The sequence below is a fragment of the Plectropomus leopardus genome, chromosome 6, assembly GCF_026936395.1.
Source record: "Plectropomus leopardus strain MGB_pleo_1.0 chromosome 6, ASM2693639v1, whole genome shotgun sequence".
NCBI lineage: Eukaryota > Metazoa > Chordata > Actinopteri > Perciformes > Serranidae > Plectropomus > Plectropomus leopardus.
Window position 1 is genome coordinate 7318914 of NC_142181.1, and position 23977 is coordinate 7342890.

General features: G+C 39.4%; 2 protein-coding genes across 2 annotated transcripts in view; both read left to right on the forward strand.

The window, feature by feature from the left end:
* The first annotated feature begins 1026 nt into the window (after window positions 1–1026).
* On the forward strand, window positions 1027–15750 carry coq8b (coenzyme Q8B). The gene is made up of 16 exons (XM_042486525.2): window positions 1027–1134; window positions 2544–2725; window positions 2927–3083; window positions 3334–3539; window positions 4153–4219; window positions 5916–5990; window positions 6401–6520; window positions 6638–6723; window positions 7785–7925; window positions 8009–8090; window positions 10250–10343; window positions 10913–11054; window positions 12335–12442; window positions 12582–12647; window positions 12987–13073; window positions 13782–15750. Coding segments are annotated over exons 1-16 (1920 nt in total). The 5' UTR covers window positions 1027–1133; the 3' UTR covers window positions 14088–15750.
* A 2678-nt stretch (window positions 15751–18428) lies between these two features.
* The window catches only part of numbl (NUMB like endocytic adaptor protein), a 77082-nt gene continuing 71533 nt past the window's right edge, over window positions 18429–23977 (forward strand). Inside the window, exons 1-2 of the mRNA XM_088078606.1 lie at window positions 18429–18502; window positions 18642–18812. The gene's annotated coding sequence lies outside the window, so the exon portion shown is untranslated. The remainder of the gene's footprint in view (window positions 18503–18641; window positions 18813–23977) is intronic.

The following is a 23977-nucleotide window of genomic DNA, read 5'->3' on the forward strand; positions in this document are numbered from 1 at the left end:
GCAGATGTTTGCATTTCAAACAGGCCGGTAAAAAGCAATAGCTGAACAGCACCTTCTCAGCCCAGCAGACATGTGCACTGTGTGTAAATGTGGACGTCTGTAAACAGCATTTCTATCATGTAGACCTTACTGACATTTATTACACAAGTAACCATTTTTTAAAAAATAATCATATGTAGGCCTACCATGTAGCATAATACTAATATTGCACTGAGATATGATCATGCAAATCCTCTGTAAAACAAAATCACAATAGACATGTTCTGGGGCCGGTGATGTAGTGTAAATAAGGAGATGGCTATTCTGTAGGTACACTTACTCCATGCCACACAAGTTTATTGAAGACAGCGTTTCGATCCTGCTTGGATCTTCGTCAGATCAAATATTTTTTTGTAATGTCAAATGTTCTTTCCCTCAGGAAAGTTTTTTGAAAGCCTTGCACCTACGCGATATGCGTATAAATGTCTCCTTTGTTATGATTATATATGATGATGTCATGTTTTTGTTCCAGAAATTTCTTTATCTTTTCTTCCAAATTAATTATACTAGTCAAGTCTTGTTTAAAAAGATATTTAGTTATGTTGATTTAAAAAAAAAAAGAAAAAAAAAACACATATCAAATTTGGTATCAATGACAAACTACTCTGATTATTCAAAAAAAAGAAAAGGAGCAACATGCAGACAATGTAACAAACACTCTGAACATAATGTGTACAGTGTAGCTGAAATGTGTACCTGTAACTGTGCTTAGGCAACATCAGCAGTCCACCTCTCGGGTTTGGTAACAGTGCCTTATTGCACGTGCATGAAGGCATCGTCCAAAACGACGACACCCCCTTAATTCTCATAAGCCGCTATTACATTTAAAGCCCGCCTTATATTGACTGTGATTGGACTAACAGTTTTCATTCAACGTCCATCATCGTGTGTTCTGCACTACTATTGGTCAATGAACACACAGCTCCTCCCTTCAGATTTGGGTTCCGCCTATTTATCAAAACTCGGATTGTGGTTGGTGCGCGGTCAAGTCAGTCAATTTTTAACTTCCGTGTGTCAAGTCGTTGCAAAACAGACAACCGTGCAGCGGTGGAAGAGGACAGTCACAGAAGGAAGGATAAAACAGCTTCAGGAAAAGTGAGTCACTTAATTTGTTAAAAACCAACATTTTTCATTTAATTATATATCTTTTTTATGTGGAAGATTAAGAAAAACGTGTATAAATGTTTGACTGTAGCGAGCTTGTGATTTCAAGCTTCACTCAGCAGCTAACGTTACACAATATGGTTGACACTAAGTGATACAGGAGCTAGCTAATGAGCTGCTTAATGTAGCCAAGAGTATGTGGTTGCTGTTTTTTTAAGTCTGTAAATGTGTTATAAAACTGTATTTACTAGATTGGAGGTCAATAGTGCGCCGCTACTGTATGCGACACGTGTTCATGACACATTAGCATGTGTTGACATGTGTAGCAAATCATATTCAAGGTTATAGCGGGTCAATAACATAACAAATGTGTGTCTTTACATTGATCTGTCACATTACAAATACCTTCAAAACTATGTTGTAAATATTAGCTTATTTGGGTTGAAAGGTGTGGTGGGTGTGTCTGGTACTTTGTGTACTTTTTCTTTTCTTTTATTTGTATTTTCAGAGTATTGCATAAATTAATGGCATTGCCATTTATTTTTATTTATGATTACAAAAAAATTATAGTAATACACTTTTAATATGATTAAAACTATTTTCTAAGCCAGCATTACATCAATACTCCTTATTCTGTTGTTGTTTTTTCCTTTTTAAACCATAGTGTAGTATATTTAGAAAAGCAAACAAAACAATGTAAGGTAATACAAGATAAAATATCTGTATATTTATATATGTATGTATATACATGTACATACACTCCTACATGTATAGAAATACACATGCATATGCATACATATGTTCACCCACATGTACGCATATGTACATATAAGCACATATTCATCTATATATGCATACTTTCACATATTAAGGAAAACAAATGAGTAAGTTAAAAAATAAATAGATATGCAATAAAAGACAATTTAAAGTAAATAAAAGGACAATCATATATATATATATATATATATTTATAATAATAATAATATATAAAAAATATGCAAAAGATAGATCAAAAAAACTAACAACAGAATGAATAAATAAAAATAAATGAAATAAAATTTAAAAAAGGAGATTATTAGAACCTGCCTTTATTGAAAAGAACAGGGATGTATGAACAGCAACACACACACACACACACACACACACACACACACACACATATAATGAAAAATTCTAAATAAACATAAGGATAATTAAAAATATTTTTTGAGGATAATGCAGTTAGATCACCAAACATGTCATATTGTTTTTATTATACAGTTTAAAGGAGGACAATCGGTCATATCTGTGGCATTGGTTTAAGAGTTTTTGTTAAGTGTACTTTTTAAAAAACTGTCACTCCTGTCATCTTACACCGTGTAACTTGACTCCCTCCTCTCTCTTCACCTCTCTGCATGCAGTGATGCTGTCAGAAGTCCTGCAGGTGCTGCGGGGGGCAGGTAAAGTGGGGTCTGCCCTGGTCACCACCCAAGGAGAACAGCTCCGATTAATGGCCTGTAACTCCTCCATGGGAGCAGGGGTGAAAGCTGCTCAGGATGTGGTGGAAGGACTGGTGGGCACCTTTATGGGCGGCAGCAGTGCGGTAATGATTAGACCCTGAATCCTTTACTTTGGGCTCTGGGAACTTGTACTGGGCATTTAATATTATTTGCACATTAAATGATAAACTCATTCATTAAAAGATTAATTCATTGATAATAAAAACAACAGATAAATGCAGCTCAAGTTCTATTTACATATAGCAAAGATTTAGCTGAATGACTTAACTCCTCTGTTTCTGTAGCAACAGTCAATAAAGGAGGATGAGTTTCCGGATGCCGAAGGCTGGGAGCACATGGACCCTGATGAGGCAGCTAAGTGGGCTGTAGGGTCAGACTTCCCTCCTGATGCTCCGGAGCAAAGTCACACAGAAGCTGGAGCTGCAGCAGAGATGCCAGCAGGTATTGTTAATATGAACTAAGTATGTGACACCAAAAGATTTTTTTTTTTGCATAACTATATCTTAATGCCACTGGCCCTTTTTCAGTGTTGAAAACATTGTGAATCAATATGAACACAAATTATCAAGTATAAAATATACACTTTTTAGAAAACATGTCCAAGTCATTAGATTATCTTATTATTTCCACTTTGATTATGCTAACTTTTTAAAAAGTATATTCAATAAACATTGCCCTCTCCTCTTTTTAGGAGTTCCTCCCTCCGCAGGGGGCTCTCCTTCAGGGGCAGGCTGGCCAGGACAAAGCGCTCGCTTCCTCCACACATCCCCAGGTCTCCAGCGGTACTACTACCAGACCAGGTCTGTCCATGACACGGTGGTGGCCAGACTCACACCAGAGGACATCAAGAAAGCGAGAGAGGCCAAGCAAGCTCTGGTCAAACCTGTCAAACAGAAGGTTAGTTTAAAAACTTAATCTGCAGCCTAACTTTGATGTAAAAGCAAATTAATTATTGCCGATAATATATGTATGAAGCTCTATGAAGCTGTTACCACCTGTAAAGCCCACCATTGAGAATATTTATTTTTAATTCTTTATTGTGTAATTTTATGGATTATTTTGATGAGTGTGGTAGTATCTAAAAAAAGAAAGATCCTGTAATGAGGAGATGGTCATTGTGTGACTTAACATTTGTACATTTTATCTTGTCATATGAGTGATTGTTCAAATAAGGAAGATGATGACTTGGGTAAAGCAACATGCGTAATAAATGGATTATAAATTAAGCATTAATTAAGCAAGTATTTATACAAGTACAAGTTATAATGGAGATTATCTCCCTTTGTGGTGATGTACTCTGTCTCCTATACACACATGTTGAGTAAATACACAGTAGTTATAGACTTTATTTTGAGTAGACTCATGTTATGTAATGTGTGTCTATAGACGGTATGTTGACCTTTGTGACATAGTTCAAGGTTACTTTGTTTCTGTTTAAGCGTCTAATCAAAAACCCTGTTAGGAATGATTTTGAATACATTTTTTTGTTGTTTTCTGTGTGTTTCCTCAGTTGAGTGAACGTGCCAAAGAGAGGAAGGTCCCAGCCACAAGAATCAGCAGGCTGGTTAATTTTGGAGGTGAGAACAAAATACTTTTTTATACGTTTTTTTTCCCCTTGTTGCTAATGTCATAGTTGGCAAGACAGAATTTCCTTACACTGTTGTCAAAGGAGGAATGATTAACTTAAATAACACACTATTTGATACCATGCTAGAAATAAAGGGCACAGCCAGCAGTAATATAACTCACACAGTGCAGCTATAAAACATTTCAAGACCTCCCATGTGATGACAGTTGTCACGAGACAAATCTACAGGACAGTGTTTTATTGTTATACCAATACTGATAGTGCAATAAAAATATCTCAAGTTGAGGGCAGTGACATTACTCACAACTTTACACCTGCTGTAGTATGTAACAAATGTACAAACACCTCTGTACTGTGAGCTGTGTTGTTCAGTGTTGCTTTGTGAAAAACCTTATAGCTAAATATGATGGTATGGAGTCTGAATGTAATGTATTGCCTCAAATTAGTTTGAAGGTTTTTGCCAAAACAAATTCCTAAATTCCTAAATTCCTACTATTACGTGCTCCTCGGATGGTCCCATGTCCCAAGTTGGGAAGTTATTCCCCCGGACTTCAGTGTATTCACAGACATATGTTATAATGTGGAAACAACACATTATAACTTACATGCTACAAAAAAGACGTGTTTTTTTGCTCATAGCATTTAAACAACACATTGATCATAGTTTGACACTTAATATGACAAAATGATTTTATACCAGACTTGTTTCTGCAAAACATCTAACATATTGCCTTACTTAAATAATGCTAATAAATAACTTTTCTAAATAATTTAGGTCGCTCTACTTGGACACAATATGCAAATTAATAAAAAATTAATTACATCTTTGTCCACCATCGTTCTGCATATAAGATGTGAACTCTGCAACTTGTGTACCAGTTTTTCCAACTTAAGGGGGCATTTATGGGAATTTTCACAGTTTGGAAATAATTTTCTACTTACTCTAATACTACAGGAATGTGCGAAGGAGGAGAAATCATTTCTTAAATGCGTCGCAGTTCTGTTTTGAAAAGGTGTGTCAGTGCATAAAAATTAAAAACTTAATGTAGAAACGAATTCTGGACATAATGACCTCATGTGACAATGTTATAAAACCAGGCTGTACGTTCCTCATAACGGAATCAGTTGAACACTTAAAGGTAATGGAAACAGAAATGTGCGCTGTCTTAAAGTTGAGGCTTGGTCTTGAAATTAGGTTCGGGTGGCTGTGCGTGAGCAACCGTAGACAGTTTAAAAGCTAGCATATGGAGGCATTTTGAAATCTATGATGCTGAATGGAAAACAGACTTGGTCAACAGCCTCTCTGTATGCAGGTAAATTAATCTGTTCATTTTCATTATGGATTGTGACATATGTTGTATTAAAAGTGGCAAGTAGTGTCACAGTGAGAAAATCATGTATAGAAATCACAAATATAGTGATTTTTGCGTTATGATCACATCGTAGTGCTCTGAATCAATTGTGCAGTGGCTAATTCCCACCCCTAATACATATTATTGTTTTATATTTTTTAACTTGCAGTATTTTTCAAGTGTAAGATTTTTTTTTAAATAAGACATGAAATATTACTTTTCTACTGGTAGCAGCAGTATAGCAGAAGCTGTGTCATATGAGTGCTTCCCTCAAGCATCACTTAAGTGGCTCTAAATCTAAAAATCACTTGTGTCTCCGTCTCTCTGATGCAGGACTGGCAGTAGGACTCGGGATTGGTACCATTGCAGAAGTGGCAAAAAAGTCTTTGGGAGGCAAACAAAAAGAAGGTAAAGATATTCTTCTCCAATGTGCTCCTCCCATCATGTAAAAGAGCTTCTGGTCCAGTGCACGCTCGGCAGATCCAGCAGACAGATGGACAGCTGGTCGGCCCCAGAGAAGTTTCTCATGTATCAGCACCTGCTAGGCTCTGGACAGGCATTAAATCAAAGCTATTAACAAGAACTAAGACAGGCTTTAATATGCGCTGAATGAGCAGTGTTTAATGATGTATCACTAACCCCGTTTTTATATGCTGCTTTCTACAGTTGGCTAGTGAGGGCTGGAGCTTAATTATTTACATGCTGTAGTTTAAAGATATTGGCTAAGACTAATTACTCTTTGTTTGTGCTATTGTACTTGGTGCACGTTGTGCTTTGTATCACTGCTAATAATCCTGTGCGTGCTGTCTGTTCTGCAGAGATGAATGCCCTGTTAGACTCTCCGATCCTGTCAGAGGCCAATGCTGAGAGAATAGTCAACACGCTGTGCAAGGTCCGAGGGGCCGCACTAAAGATCGGACAGATGTTCAGCCTTCAAGGTACAAACTGTAACATCAGCGCAAAATAATTTTCAGATGTCCTCACAATCACAGAGGATTTCTTTTTAGGGAAAATGTTTTTCTTTTCTGACAATTTCTCATCATGTTTCTCTATAGACAATAACTTCATCAATCCCCAGCTGCAGAGGATCTTTGAGAGGGTCCGGCAGAGCGCAGACTTCATGCCCACCTGGCAGATGAGTGTAAGCCCAAAAATGCCCCTAAAACATTGTCATCTTGTGGGCTAGGAGTAAATAATGTCCGGAAAGTGCTGCAAAGTGTGTTGATGAGATATCGCAGAGGATGGTTTGACCAAGTAAGTTTTAATCACAGGGACAACTTTATGTTTGCAGGTTAGATTTCAAAGTTCAGATTTATTTTTATGCCTCCACGCTGGTGATTGCCATGACCGGAGGAATAATGTTTCTGGGTTATCCGTCCGTCTCATTTTCTTGAACAAGATATCTAAGGTATGCCTTGAGGGAATTTCTTCAAATTTGGCACTAACGCACACTTAGACTCAACGATGACCTGATAAGATTTTGGTGGTCAAAAATCAAAGGTCAAAGTCACTATGACCTCCCACCCATCTCATTTTCATAAGTGCAACATCTCAAGAAAACTTTGTGGGCATTTTTAAAAAAAATGTTTTCTTTAGATTTGGCACAAATGGTGACTTAAAGTCAGGATGAACTAATCAGAATTTGGTGGTGAAAGGTCAACGCCACTCTGACCTTGCATCCGTCGCATTTACACGAATGTGATATCTTAAAAAGGTCTTTAGGAAATTTCCTCAAATTTGGCACAAATGTCCATGTGGACTCAGCAATTACCCGATTAGATTTTCGTAGTCGAACGTCATAGGTCAAGGTCACAGTGAGCTCTCAAAACATGCCTTTGGCCATAACTCAAGAATTTATATGCTAATTATGACAGATTCTAACAAAAAGGATGAACCCTCAACTTTACCGAGACATCATAATGTTCTGCAAAAACACTTTTCTGAACCTCCGTCAGCCTCATAAATCAGGAACAGACGGGAAGACATTTGGTCAGATGCTGAATTGATGAAGCCAATTTTGAGCGCCCACCTTGAAACCGTTCTGATTGTTTAGATCTTCTGTGCATCCGGTGGGAAGTTACTTGTGTGAAGCACGCATGTTTCCAGACATTGGTGTAAGCTGTAACTGCACTTTGAGGTGGTAATTCGAGTTTAAAGCTTTCCTCAGAGTAAGAACTTTTTCTGTGTGGGTCTGATGTGTAGAAAGTTCTGGAGGAGGAACTGGGGCCCGGCTGGCGAGATAAGTTATCGTCCTTTGAAGACAAACCGTTTGCTGCAGCTTCCATCGGCCAGGTGCATCATGGGGTTTTAAAAGATGGAAGAGAGATCGCAATGAAGATCCAGGTATTCATACACACTCTTTCTGTCTCCTTCGCTACTTCTGTCAGTCTCTGTCCTCACTGATTTTGTCTGTTATTTCCTCCCAGTACCCTGGAGTGGCAGAGAGCATCCACAGTGACATAAACAACCTGATGTCAGTCCTAAAAATGAGCGTGGTCCTGCCAGAAGGTAACTGCAACATTAATATTCATTTTAGTGTAACGTCATATATTGAGGATAAGAAATGCAAATTCTGCGATTTTCTTACTCAAAAAAGCTGGAGATTTCAACTCATTTTCTGTCATCGTCTTTGACATTTCCCCATCGTTATGTTGGGAGGTGACTGTAGATTGTTCTCCCATTGATAAATTTCTGTTCTCTTTCATTCCAGCATTTCCACTATGGCAGTAGACCGTTAGGTGGTGCTATAGTTGCAGGTTAAAAGAGGTGACACAGTTGCTGCTGAGTGACAGTGATGATGAGAGCATCATTTCAGTTTTTCTTCATTGTGATGGCACTTTTTGAAATTGACAGTTTACTTTTTGAAAATGAGTCACACAAAGCTTTTAACAGAACACAAAATGGCACAAAGGACACATTTTGTTTGTGAAATAACATGGCCTTCTCAAAACTCATACATCATATGAGTACATACATCTATCAAAATCAAACATACAGAACATACAATCAGCGCTGAATTGTATGATTTTCTCATTTATTTAATCATGCATGAGGACATGGAAAATCAGCTGTTAATATCAAGCTATGCAGCCATCACTTCAACATTCGTGCAGCACCCTCAGAGTTAAATCAGTCATGCTATACTTCAGGTGTTACTATAAAACTTGTGTACAGCAAAGCATTGTAAATCTGTTTTTGTCACGCTAAATAGAACTGTAGATAATGTTGTTAACAGGGACGCGACAACACCATTTATATTTTATTTGTTTTACTATGGATAAAATGGCTAAAAAGATTCTCACACAATATATGTACACAATATCTAATGTGGCAAAATAACTACAAAATGTAACTATTTTGCCACATTAGATATCGTGTACATACTGCAAGAAATCAAAATGACAGGGTTTAATCCATTGACCTCTTATTAGGTTGAGAACTCATTAGTAATTTGTGCACAGAGCTCTCACAGGTTTTGGCAATATTTAGACTCAAGAGAGCAGTCTCCAAAAAAATCTACACAGACACAGTTATTCTCTGTCTCTCTTTGGGAAGGGTGTTAATTGTAGGACTGTACTAAATGTCTTTTTATTTATTTATTTATTTTTACATTTGAAGCTTCTATCGAAGTGTTTTAATTAAGCTTCAAATGTTTGTTGTCATAAAGAAAATCCCCAGGTGAATTAAGTGATTCACTGGATTAAATGAGTTAGTGTTTTTTTTCTTAAATGAATGTAACTCATCTAAATGTAATTTTTTTAGAGCCTAAATAGATCTTTTTCATTTTTTTTGTTTTTGTGGTTATAAATGTGATATATGGTGTCAGACTGCTGCAGTAACCCCGTTGGTACAGGTGCATACGCCTTTTTGTTGTTGCAAGCACGGGACAGTTTTTTGACTGCAGTAAAAATTTTGTTCTAGAAATGCTCAACACCGAGAAATATGGATTGAAGCAGAATATTTCATTATCTGAAAGCATGTTGTGAATTTTGGAAATGATTACATCTATTTTTTTTCAAGAAATTTTGACTTTTGGACTTTACAATGCTCTGTAAGTCACTGAAAATATTTGGATTACAAGAAACAAGTTAGAAACAACTTAACGCTGCCACCACTGGAATCCTGTTTTACCAATCCTATAATACTAATCATAATAGTGTAACATTTATCTGCAACTGTGCAGAAATACTGGGTTGAAACAGTATGAAAAGAACATTATGACATTATGAATGAAACTCTGAACTATTATGTACAGCCCAAGTTAACTGTTTTGAAAAGTGTGTTAAAACTCAAAGAAAATTCTGTGAAAGCAATAAAAACATAATTAAAAATCGGAGAGGACTCTTGCTATGCAAAGAAGGTGTGAGCGCTGGATTAAATTGAACTATAATTTGCCTAATGTGTGTAAGCAATCAAACGAAAATTGCAAAAGATTTTAATTGTTTCCTTTTTATGCCCAATCCTACACTCTTCAGTCAAAAACAAACTACTTACATGAATATTGATTACGAACTTGTTGTTGTTTTGTTTTTTCTTTCCAATGTAGTTTACACAATCACAGTCCCACCGACAATACGAGAATTGTTTTCACGCTTTGCTCATTTGCAGAGACCCTGGTGTTGTGTTTAGAGATGACAGTCTGTATGTCTCTGTTTATTTGTCTGCAGGTCTGTTTGCAGACAGCAGCTTAGAGGTTCTTCAGAGGGAGCTGGCCTGGGAGTGTGACTACAAGAGAGAAGCCGAGTGTGCAAAGAAGTTCAGGTAGGTTTGTGGCGCATTGAACCATAAAGCCTCCTACAATGAAGCCCACCAGTGAGCCGTTACACACCATTTAACTGCACAGACACCACACCAAGTCAGCTTTAAAGATACAGGATGGTTATTCTATTATGAGACTGTTCACTTAATATTTCTTCCTGCTGCAAAACTGCATATATATTGCAGATAAACTCTATGTTGCTCTCCATTGAAGTTATTTTAGATTTTATTCAAAATCAGTCTATTCCTTTTATATGTTGGGTCTGATGAAAATGCATAGCTTACTTTTAGGTTCTTTACTAAAGATTTATTTTTTTCCCATTTATTTTTATTAATTTCTATAGATTGAGAAGTACTCTCTCTCTTAATATTTTTGTGATTGTGATGAATTTCTATGTAGCACATTTAATTTACTCTTAATGTTAACTCACAATATTTAATCACTGTTAATTGTATTTGCACATTTTCTAATTGATTTGACGTTTATTCTACATATTCTGCAAATGCACAAACTGCTTGTCACAAATGGCTTGTCTTTACTTTTTTTTTGATCACTTGTCTCTGGCTTGCAGGTCCATGCTGGAGGGAAACGAGTATTTCCAAATCCCTGAGGTGATCGATGAGCTGTCCGGCCGCAGGGTGCTGGCCATGGAGCTGGTTCAAGGAGTCCCACTGGACCGCTGCGTAGACCTGGACCAGGAGACCAGGAATGAGGTACGGGTTGACTTAACGGACACATGGTCTTACAAATGACTGTAGCAGAAGGTTCTTGAAGCACCCTAATTAAATATCGGGCCTCATTCACCAATCGTTTTTAAGAGGACATAAGAAAAGTAGATACACTCAAGGGCACACTTAAGCACTTTTTTTCTGAAATGTTTGCACAAAATAGTTGATGTTTTTTCACAGTTCTGCAGTTGTTCAAATTACAATGAATTTATATTACAATAGTACTTTATCATATTTTTTTGTCATTTTCAATATTTTAAATAAGCACTATGGTCTTCACATCAGTCAGGTCAATGGGAAACTTGCCTAATAATAACAACAGTAATTAGTAATTGAACATGTTACAAAATATATCTTTATATGTCCTAGTGATGCTACTAAATATGACAGCTTGATTGGCGTTCTCTTTCTGCAAAGGAACCTCCACTTCAGAACTGTTAAACTTTCTTGTTTTTTTTTTGTTCTTGTCCTTGTTATTGTTCTTCTTGTTCTTCTTCCTCGTCTATTTGTGAGTGTGGAAATGCTGCATGTTAAGAACACGCCGTGAACCTGATGTACACTTTTGTTTGGACATTTCTTAAGCAAAAAAAAAAAATCAAGAAAATAACTTGGATATATAATATAATATATTCATATATTGGTGAGGCCCATTGTTATTGTATTACATGTAGGTGGTGATGGTTAATTTATTTCTAATTCACCAAAGTCATATCTGATGAGGAAATGAGGTGTGATAATCCACCTTTAAGTTATAAAAGTGCTGGTCAGAAAGAACACTGAAAAGAAAGGAAGTTTAAATAAGGACCATAGTGAGACTGCTACATAGACAATAAGTGGCTGAAAGACCTCGAATTGAAAGAGCTGACGCCCTATGACAAGAAGGAGCAGCTCTGATCCTTCACCCTGGACTTGTGTTGATTTTTTACCCCTTGTTAGTAATAGGAAGCACAGAGTAGATCACTTTTATTTGTAATATCCATGCAGAACTGGGGGCAGAACTGAGCTGATACATTACTCATTAATTCTCACAGAAACATGTTACTGGCTGGTAAATTATACAGCAGGACCTCAAATAGTGCAGCAGTGAAAATTTGGCACCGTGAAAATGCGCATTTAACAGTTGAGACTCATGCACACGGAGCATGACCTACAGTAATGCAGGATCTTTTGACATCGTGAGTGTGTGGCAGTGCCCTGCACCAGAGCTCTAGCATGAAGAAATGAACAGCATTAAACATGACCCGCTCTTCTCCTCCCGTCTCCAGATCTGTTTCAAGATCCTTCAGTTGTGTCTCCGGGAGCTGTTTGAGTTCAGATTCATGCAGACGGATCCAAACTGGGCCAACTTCTTCTACAACTCTGACACCAACAAGGTGACAGAAATCTGACATTGAAGATTTAAATGACAAGTTAAACACAGAAATAGATGCGGTGGTGATAAAATATTTAATTGCTCAAAAACCAAAACATTATTTATGCAGCAGATGCATAAAACTCTCGTTTTGTCTGTAGGTTGTTCTGTTGGACTTTGGAGCGTGCAGAGGCTACCCAGAATCCTTCACAGATGACTACATACAGGTATGATGAATCTAAAATTATAAGACACCCACCAGTGGCCCACACAACATGATTTATGCAGCAAGATTTCTGTGAATAATTAAGCACCAGGGTCTTTGGCTAAATTTGAGGAAAAATAAAACAGTCATACACAATCACATGCATTTGCACGCACTCCTACAGGCAGCTACTTCAATCTAAAATGGAGCTCTTAAAATAAACATGATCACCACATCCATATCATTGTTTGATCTGTGTGTGTGCGTGTGTCTGTGCGTTTGCGTGCGTGTGTCTGTGTGTGTCTGTGTGTGTCTGTGTGTGTCTGTGTGTGTCTGTGTGTGTGTGTGTGTGTGTGTTCAGGTGGTGTATGCAGCCTCTGTGGGTGATCGAGCCACAGTTCTTTCCAAATCGAAGGACCTGAAATTCCTGACAGGCTTCGAGACCAAGGTAAGATATTTTGGTCTGTGCTGCTGTGCTCATTTATTTTTGATGTGGTTTATCCTCCTCTGTCTCTTGTCCATTCATTTGTGTCTTTTCCTACCTCAGTCTCACTCCCTCTGCTGTGTTTTCACAGTAGTAAGAGTGCATAATCCTCCTACTTCTAAACATTTTTGTCATATGTTTGCCAAAGAGGTTGTGCTTTCAGTCCTGTATTTACCTTGTTAATGTCAGGAGAAGTGAGTACATTTTTCAGTTTTTCAGTGTTGGCCAAACAATGCACTGTATGCTCTCTAAATGTCATCCAGTTTTGTCTTTGTGGGTGTTTTTCTTTTTATATGACATCTTTACAAGGGTAGGGTACAGTTTACAAAATAACAATCTCAGTACAATACGGGTACTCTTTCAGTGATGCCAATACCAATGGATATCTTAATTTAATACCTTTTTTCCTACTTTATTGAATACCCATCATGTCAACTGAAGCGTCAAATGCCATTAGATACTATAGGTGTTTAGGTGTAGGTGGTTGGAACGTTTTGGTGGCATCTCTGCACGCTGAACTGCTAACTCTGTCAAATCCACCATGCTCAATTTTAGCACACCACAGACTGTATGGATTGTAGCTCCATAATTGCAGCACCATAAGTCTATGGAAATATTATATTGGTAATTATGCACGTAGTCATTTTAATGCCTCTCCACGCTCCTTACCAGGCCTTTGAGGACGCCCACGTTGAGGCGGTGATGATCCTGGGGGAAGCCTTTGCATGTGAGGAGCCCTTCGACTTTGGCACCCAGAGCACCACCCAGCGCATCCAGAGCCTCATCCCCGTCATGCTACGCCACCGTCTCACCCCTCCACCGGAGGAGTCGTACTCCCTCCACCGCAAGATGGCCGGCTCCTTCCTCATCTGCTCCAAACTGAAGGCACGCATTTCGTGCAAGGACATGTTCTTGGATGTGTACAATGCCTACAACGAGAGGAGGCAGGCGCAGCAGGCAGCACAGGCCGCTGCTTAGATGCTCAGGGACATGATCTCCGCCAAAACACGCAGAGGACTTTTTCAGAGTGGGCTGCTGAGTAAAGGGACAGAGAATATGGAGCAGAGGAACTGGATGACACTTACCTAAGACTGTACATCATGTCAATATGTAACTGACTATGGAAACATGCTCTAATGAGGGACCATGAGTGTGCTTGATTTTCTGTGCTACAGTTGGCTGATCCCACCCAACATGTCACTTTTGACTCATCGAGCCTTGACTAACTCAGTCATGTACAGACATAAATACTGCATAAACTATGACATGGAATGGGAGTACTTTGGAAATGATGGGAATGTTGTGCCATAAGAAATATATGTTGAGGCCCAAACGGATATACTATTGATTAGACCTCTTATATTAACCAATGAGAAGATTATATATTGAATTTTGATGTGCGTGTGTGATCACATCAGTCCAATGGTTACATCTCTCTGTCACAACTAACACACTACATAATGCTGCTGTAAATGTAAGTGTGCTGTTTCCCTCCCTGTTGACGGTTAATCAATTAATTCTGCCTCCTGCTCACTTTCAGATCAAGGTCCACCAAATTTCCAGGAAAATGGGTGTCTTCTGTCTTAAGGACACATGATAAGCCTTGCATTTCTTAGCTGATGCTGCCAAGGGCTCTCTTATTTCAGGGAGAACTTGATGCAAATTAAGTTTTAGAGTCTGCTAGAAGTTAGTAATGGCCTTGCATTGTAAAGTATATCTGATTGAAAGGTCCGGTGTGTAGGATTTAAGGGCATCTATGGGCAGAAACTGTATTAGATTATTTATAACTATGTTTATTAGTTTATAATCACCTGAAAATAAGAAATTAGGGCTGGCCCTTGAAAGTTGGGCTTGTATTTTTCCCCTTGCAGAGTATTTTTGCTGCAGAGTGAGTGCTCTTGACTTTCACGCTACTCTTTAGTACAGCGAGTTGCGGACATGCAGGCAGCGGCACAGAGGAGAAGAGAGGAGAGACATTCTGCTTAGAAATGGTGAATTTACAGCTCACAGCAGCTTCATGTGATACAGTCTCTGGCTTTTGTTTATTATCTAGTGTCTGCAAAAAATGTTGCACATTTACGATCCTTTGTGAATGCAGTTAGCACGTCTACTGTTTTACGTGCATGTCACTGTCACACTAAATTTGCCGTGGAGCATGCTCAAACTTCAAAACAAATCATCGAGTATTCGTATTAAACAGTCACATCTGATTCGTCTGGGTTGGGTACAGCCTCTTAAGAATTGTAGTTTTTGTTTCCTTAAAATGAGCAGTTATATCTACCCAAGGAGCAAATCCTTTTCCATGGAGTCCTCCATTTTTGTATACAGTAGCTCAGAATGGACAAACCAGACACTGGCTCTAGATAATTTCATACGCATTTTCATATTTTTTGCAAAGGCCACCGTAGTTCTCTTTCACGCTTGGCACATGGGGAAGTTTCAGTTCTGTGACCTGACCACTAGATGTCACTGAATCCCACACACTGGACCTTTAAAACTCCATAATGTGAAATGTTTCTGCTGTTTTTTTCATGTTCAAACACTTCTTAATGACAGAGATGTGTTTTGTAACCAAAGGCAGTGTGCTGTGCTTTTTTTGTAAAAAAAAAAAAAAGAAATAAAGATTTATGTGTATCACAAATTCAGCTTCATTGGCAGGTGTCAAGAAAAGGCTGTAAGCCAAGGATTTCCTCCACTCTATATCGATCTTTCCATTTCAGTTTTGGACCTCTTTGGGAAATATTGACCGGAGGCCATGTTTGACCTCATTCTCCACCTACACTGTTCTTGTATTGACCATTAAGCATCATGATACAATAAGTTTGGCTCACAAAATGTAAGACTTGAGCTAATGGTGGCACTGATGGGTCTATTTTAGTGTCAAGGCAGTTCTGTCTATTTTCTCTCCAGTCAAGCCATTACAGGGCTGTCTGTGTTCACACCACAGGAGCTGAGTTGCGAGGCTTTCAATGACATCATAAAAACCTGATGGAGACAGATTCAGCCTTTTACTGGATCCCCATTAGTGCTGGCTGTTAGTGTCCCTCCACTGACCTTTGTTGCATCCTGTACAGCACAGCTGCAGTGAAGCTGGCTCTAATACTTCACATCAAAATCACAGTTTATTTTTCTGAGTTTTGGGACTTGGCCACAGTTAGTAAAGTGCAGCACATGTTGAGAGAAGAAAAAGCGCTTTCTTCTCTTGTAGTTTCACGCAACGGAAAGTTGGAGCGTGTCTCTGCGTGTGAAAAGCAGCTGGCTTCAGTTTTGTCGGAGGGGAATTGGCTCTTTTTGACTCCAGTCATAGTATTTTCATTAGGGCTAACGATGGAGTGGTAAGGGCTGATTCCTACCAGGACCAGTTTATTTACGAAGTTAAACATGGTGCATGTCAGGAGGCACATCCTGAGGGGATACTTGTGTTTACATTATGTTTAAATTCAGGGTTTCATTGTTGTTGGTGTTGCTGACTGGAAAAAATAATGTGATTTTAGAGTTAAAGTCTAGCAGAGTCGCAGAGGGCACATTAAGGGACAGTTGGCAGTCTCTCTGTTTACATTATACAGGCTGAATTGGCTTTATTGTAGAGGAGCTTTACTGTTAGTTTTTCAGTCTTCAGCTTTTAGGACCACTGGGATTCCACAGGGATTTTTCTGGTTAGAGCGACCTATTGCATTTGTTCATTTTTATTGTATTTTATGACTTACAGTAATACGTTTAGCAGCAGGGCTGGAGCTAGTATTGCAGATTTTTTAGTTTTTAGGGGGTATTTTGGGGTTCCCATCTTAGTAATATTCAATAGGGTGCATTTAACCTGTGTAAATTTCTCCCTGCTTGCTGTAATGGACCGAGGATCTCAAGTCCATGTTGGCAACCTGATAAAGCACCCTGAACAAAGCGCTGGTTCCTTACCTAAGTTTCGGGTGCTGTTCAGCCTGTAATAAGCAGCGCTGGAAAGTAACCAAGTTTGCATTTATTCCAATATTGTACTTAAGAACAATTTAACTCTTACTTTACTTGAGCATTTCCATTCTATGCTACTTTCTCCTTGTACTCCACTACATGTAGACAATTAACTTTTACTTCCCTACATTTATCTTACACTTGCAGTAACTAGTTAATTTTACATAAAACTCACATATGCTTATGATACAATGCAGTGCTATTAATCTGCCCAGTAGCATACAAAATAAACTATCCAAAATTTGCTCCACACTGATGAAATATGATATTAAAATGTTCTTCCATACATTTGTTTATTTGTACACATTGCAAATATTTGCTTTACTGTGAACCTTTGCACATCACCTGATTCATATTTTTGCACATTCTGCACAAAACTGTATAGCTTTCTCTTTCTGAAACAGCTATGCTGTACATATTTGTTATGTAATAGTAGCCTACTTCTTTTAAGGATTATTTCTCATATTTTTATTGTATTTTTTTCACTCTATATTTATGTTCTGGAGTGTTGCTTTACATCACCTATTTTTTTTCATTGTATGCACCAAAAATCAAAGCAATGATAATATAGTAGTAATTTATATAGCTAATAATAATAAATTCTATTTTTATTCCATATATATTCTAACACTGTTGAAGAGGACATTCTGTATAATGACAAGCCTACTTTTGATACTTTAAGTACTGTTAGGGACTGTACTTTATTTATCAGAGAAGAGGGTGAATGGGGTGTAACATGTTATTTATTTTTATTTTTATTTTTATCATGACCGTCGCTGGAGCCACAGATATTTTCCCTTGGGCCTCATTTACTTGGGTAAAATGCATGGCCCTACCCTCACCATAAATAATCATATTTCACAGTTACTGGCTATGATAATTGGTGTGACTTTGGAGTTTAAAAAACAACAACAAAACAAACAAACAAACAAACAAAAAAACAACTTAAAATCCATTTGTGTATTTAATACAATTACAAGATTCAGCCATTTAAAGCTGAGTGTCCCTCACCTGAGCCAAATAAGAAAATCAGAGCTCCCTCCCCAGATCTTAAAAAGTGATCTGAAGTGCCTCCCCCATTCTGCACCACCTCCACCCCCCTCTTTAACGAACAGTCCCTTAAGTAACATCTTAAAATCAGGACTTTCACTTTTAATTCAGTTCTTTTAGACCATGATATTTTGACTTTCACTGAAGTAAAGGACCTAAATATTTGACCGGTTGCATTTACTCTCAACAAAATGTGTTTTTTCCTTTTTCACAGTGGCTCAAACACCGCACGGTGGCGCAGTGGAGCTCCTGTAACTGAACCCTGCTTTTCTTCTCTGGAAAACATCAATGGGAAGAGTGGATTTGCATGTCCGGCCGTCTGTGCCAATGGGCGCACTGGGAAGGCTGGGTTAGCGGGTGGAGCCGGGGGAAGCAGCTCAGTAAGTACACAGTCAACAACCAAAGCATCCGAGAGTACTACAGTTCCACCAATTTCCCCGAAATCTCCCTTCAATCGCGTTTGCAAACCTTTTATTTTTTATTTTATTTTGTGTGTTTGTGTGTTTATGCACCGACCAGTTTGACTCGCGGCTCCACATCGCCTCCATACATCGCTTCCACGGTGCGGATGAAGAAGATTTTGTGAAATTACCAAAAACGAGATTATTCTCACGTGTAATATATTTCCGTCCGGGGTCCTGGATTTACACACAGGAGGAGCGGGGAGCCGATCAGCCGTCGTTCTCTTGGGTGAGTTCACCGTCAAATCCGGCATCCCTATTTACTGGCACTTCCAGGGTTATTCGGAGACACACTAATGCATCTAAATGAATGAATCCACAATTTAAGAAGAGGGCGATCCGCTGAACAAAAAAAAATGACACTAAATCTTCGATTTGTGAGTTACGGGGTCATTATAATGTTTGGATACAACTGCAACGCTTTTGGATCTCGCCACTGGGCCCATATGCGTGAAATGAATGAAATGTGGTAGCTCCAGCCTTTGATAGCGCTTTGCATCTCTAATGTCCATAACGAAGGAGAAACAAGTATTATAACAGGACTATGACGGGCTCAAACTACCGGCACAAAGTCTCAATTTGAATATTATCTTACGGGAGTATTCCAGTGATGCCATATTGGATGTGAAAGCTTTAACTTTGCAGGCCTACTATTGAAATATACCTCATTATTATTTCCTTTGACGCCGATTTTTGTAAAGTCTGCATCTTCTGACGTCATTATTGGCGTGGGAACGAGATATTGTGATAACGATTAACCGGTAAAGAGTCACGATGATTCTTGGGTAATTACTGCCTCATAGGTTTGTTTCTAGGCAGCCCATTTTCTCCAGGACAGCATGGCCACCTAAACACGCGCCCCGAGTTTGAATATGTAAGATACATTTCTACCTGTCTGCACCAGTCTTGCTGTCTCCCTCCATTGCATCATGCTGTGTGGTTTATTGTGTCTTTTGGACCTGATTGCATCATTTTCAAACTTCTTCAGGGCTTATTATTTGTTTGGGCAAATAAACACTTCTTTTTCTCTCTGGCACAAATGGGAGATTCACAGAGATGAGACACATGAAAGCAAAGAAATCATCCGAGCCTGCAGCTATAGTGCACAAATGCACTTACACACTTGGCACATGCCTTCGTATATGGGCCCAGTAAATGCATGCAGCTCTATTGTCTGTGGAGCTCCATCTGTTCCATGACATGGCATTCCTCAGACAGCCAGTCATGCTGTTAGGGGGGTGGTCTACCCTGACCCACTGCCTCCAGAAAGAGAGAGAGAGAGAGAGTCACATGGGGTGTATTAAGAGAGTAGGTGCAGGGCTCAGGGTGTCTCAGCCCACATGGCCTAGACCACCTGCATAGACAGCTCCTGGGCCAGGCTGGAGGGCTAGGTTTGACCCAGGATTGGGTTTCGTGAAGGAATAATTCTGGCCTTAGATTTGGTTGGAGGAAGGTTAGGTTTGGTTTAATGCGTGAGCTAGATTAAGGCTTGGTCTGGGGCTTAAAGAAGGCCACATTTGGCCTGGAGCTGCAGCTAGATTTTGGCCAGGTTTGTGCCAAAAGCTAGGGTCAAAGGGCAATTAAATATGGTCTGAACCATGGGCTATGTCAGGCTAGCTTTGAGTTATGGTTGGGGTTATCGCTTGGGGCTAGATTTGATGTGAAGAGTCAGGCCTAGGGAAGGCTAAGTTTGTTATGGTCTACAGCTGAGGCTAGAGCAAGGCTCGGTGTGGCCCTGAGGCTCAAAGTGGCTAGGTTTGGTGGAAAGTTTGGGCTAGATTGTCTAGATGAATGATAGGTTTGGTCTGGAGTTGGTACAGGAGGAAACCCAGCTAGCAAGTTTTGGTTCTCACAAAGGTACAATGTAACCAATGCAATTTTTTAGTGAAGTTTCCAGCAGCATGTTTTTCTTTCAGTTCCCCAAAAATGTTTATTTTATGTTGTTGTTAACATATCACTTTAGATTAAATTTTGATAAAAAATGTCTGTAATCTCAGGCCTCAGTAACGTGTTTTGAATGTTGCTTTGAAAATGTTCTTCCTTTGTTCTCATGTAACATTATTGGAACGTTTTATAAAAGGACATTCTGTGATCTGTCACTTCTCAACAGCACCAAAACGTCCTCAGGATGTTTCAGTTAAAACGTTACGTCTCAGTCAGGATTTAACCTTACAGGATTATTATTTGAAATGATAAACAGCCTTAAAATGTTCTTTGAACAAAAGAAAAGAAAACATTATTGTAACTTGTAGGTAACATTAGCCAATGTTGTGGGAATGTTCCCTGTAGCTGGGAGGGCTACTGGTCCAGAATAGGGGCTGCAGGAAGGTGATATTGGCCGGGAACTGGAGCTTGATGAAAGCCAAGTTTGGTCCAAAACTGAGGCTAGAGGAGTGTCAGGTTTGGTCTAGAAATGGAGCAAGATCCAGAGATTTTTGATCCAGAACTATGGTTACAAAGGCTAAGCTTGGTAGAACTGGGGCTAAAGGAGGGTTGGGTTTGGCCCAGAACTTGGGCCCAAACAAGGCTATGTTTGGTCAGGAAATCGGGATGGAGGAAGGTTAGGTTTGGTCCAGAACTGTGACTAAAGGGAAGTTATCTTTGGTCTGGAGATAGTAGAGACAGGAGCCAGAATTTGAAGTCCAAACCAGTTGAAATGGATTGAAATGTGCTGTGATGTAGCTAAGTTTGGTCCAGAAGTGGGGCTTGAGGAAGGCCACGTTTGGTCATGAAATCAGGCTAAAAGACTAAGTTTGGTCTAGTTTGCTAGATGTAGGGAATATTTGGTCTCAAACTGGAGATAGAAGAGAGAGGAGCCAGAATTTGGAGTCCGAACTAAGGGGCTGCTGAGTATAAATGGGACGTGATGTAGCCAGTCGGTGTTGCAACTCCGTCATCACAACTACAACATAATTACACCACCCGCATTCAAACAGCAGTGCACACACATAAACGCTTACACATACACACTCTCCATTTCCCCTCAGACCATTTCCCCTCTACCACTGCTCCGATTGCTGCATTAGGGCTTGGCTGTCTTTTGTTGTACACACACACACACACACACACACACACACACACACAAGGGGGGGTTGGCGGCGCAGCTGAGACTACAATACAACAGGGATCAAAGGTCATCCAGCTGGCCAATCACGGTGCTGTCTGGGTTGGCTGGTGGCGGAGGAGGGCGTTGCCCCCCTTTGTGCCGGTCAGGGTGGGTCTGCTAAACAAGCGGCTCCACTTCCAGCCTCAGTTCTGCTACTGCCGGCACACTGCGCTCCCTTAGAGCCAGTCGCACCAACCTCTTGACACTTGATTAGACTGCAGGTCAGGGGCTTCTCCAGTTTAGAGGAAGTTCTTTACTGGGTTTTGACCGGATTTCTGGTTTGTAATCAGCTGCTTCTTGAGTTGTTGAGCCTTTATGGAGAAAGAGAACAAGCACAAAAAGTTACAGTTCAAACTATTACACATGTTTAAAACCGCACTGAGGTTTGTTTTTAGAGATGATGTTGCACATTGGATGATAGTATTTAGAGGCTTTGCAGGAATCCTTTGGTACTGAGCAGCTTTAATCGGTGTGTGTGGGGGTGTTAATGAATGAAACAAAACTCTGCAATGAAAACCTTTAAGCTGACTACAGAATCCTTTTTCTGGTAGTAGGGTTAATTAAAAAATAGAATATGAAAATGGGATTTAAAGTGCTTAAAAGATGGTGAAGAGAGAAAAAGATGAGGAGATGAGTGAGGATGTGCTTTAGAGACAGCAGGGTGCTGAGGAGAAGAGAAAAAAAGACAATAAAACGGAAATTAGGAGAGGCAAGGAGAAAGACTGAGGCTGGAGAAGACCAGATATTAAAAAAGAAATAGTGACATTATTTAATAACAAGAGAGAGATGGACTGAACAGAAGGGAGAGCAAAAAGTGGGAATTAGCCAACAGGGACTCTGATAGGCATTTGTTCCCCGATCGCCGTCTTTAATTTGTAGCAGAAACTCCTCTCCTCGTTGGATGTGATCATGTCAGTCTGCAAAGACACAGAAGATGTACTTGTCTTCTAAAATTTATGTCCACATCATCCTTCCTCATTCTCTTTCTCTCACTCTCACACACACTTCCAACTCTGCTGTCTGATGCCTAAGTGCCTTCAGTATGTGCTGAGTGGAGTTATCTGATTTCTGCAGGCTAGTTAAATGCAACCACTCCTTTCCCCCCATATACTTCCATTACTGCACACGCTAATGGCATGCTCACAGTGCAAAGACATGGGCCTGTTGTTCCGGCTATGTGTCTGTTTGTGTGCATTCGTTGCGCTTTTATTGCCATGCATTATGTTGAACTGGATTGATAAGTGATCGGAGCAATGGATTTGAATGCCTGTCTAGTGGACACTCATGTGTGAAGGCAGCGGTTTATGTTTGACCATGCGTGTGTGTAAGGATGCTTGCTGGCTTGTTTAAGTGTGCGTTCACGCCTGTTTTCCTGGCGATCAGCATTTTATCCCTTTGCTTCAGTGACGTTTTTCTCTGCGGATAACAAGGAAAGTGGAAATGGGTCTTTCTCAGCAGCTACAACTGTGAGTGGAGCGCTCATCGCAACTAATAACCGTCACTTTGGGTTGGTAGGGTTGCATTTTTTTGTCTCATTGGCTTCTTGATTTATTTTTTGGTGATGACCTATTTCAGCCTGTTTAGCAGTTGATGCTCAGATGTAACAGCTCAGTGAGGGATGTGCGTGCAGAAAACCTCCAAAAACAACGAGCCTCTGAAACACCACATCCCTCCCTCAGGGTCTGGTTTGATCTATATCCTTTTTCCAAGCTTTTAGCAACTTCTTTGTTGATTGTTTTCACACGGTTTGTCCCAAATTGCACCTAGCTCCTACTGTGAATGTCCAATACTGAATACGTCCTTCTGCACTGTGAACATGCTTGTGTGCTGCCTCTGCAAGATTTCTACCAAAAGCGTTGCCTGCCTACAGAAGAGGCTGAGCACAATCTCAGTGTGAGATTCATGGCAGAATGACAGAATTACCAAATAATTAATCATCTCTCCCCCTCATTACTCCACTGGTAACATTTGAAAAGGAAAACATGGACCGTGGTAGATTCAAGGATAGAATTTTGGGGAAATGTCCTTCGTTGCCATTATGAATCCATAAGGGAGGCCTTGCAATCATTATTAAACTGCACTTGAGTAAAGCCCTGAGCCACCATCTCCTGTCTGATAGAAGATTAAAAAAACAAATGATTTATAAAAATCATGTTAAAAAAAGCTGTGGAAAAATGTCCTGAAATTAGTAAGAAATAATAATAAATAATTATTACTGTTGGATATTTTAAAGCATTTTTTTTCCGGTAATATCATTGTTCGTTTTTTTCTGACTTCCCTTTTCTGTT

Excerpts from the sequence above, each read along its gene's own strand:
- coq8b (XM_042486525.2), top strand. Across the intron at positions 3,540-4,152 it reads TCAAACCTGTCAAACAGAAG|TTGAGTGAACGTGCCAAAGA; the intron begins GTTAGTTTAAAA and ends GTGTTTCCTCAG. Across the intron at positions 11,055-12,334 it reads ACCAGGAGACCAGGAATGAG|ATCTGTTTCAAGATCCTTCA; the intron begins GTACGGGTTGAC and ends TCCCGTCTCCAG.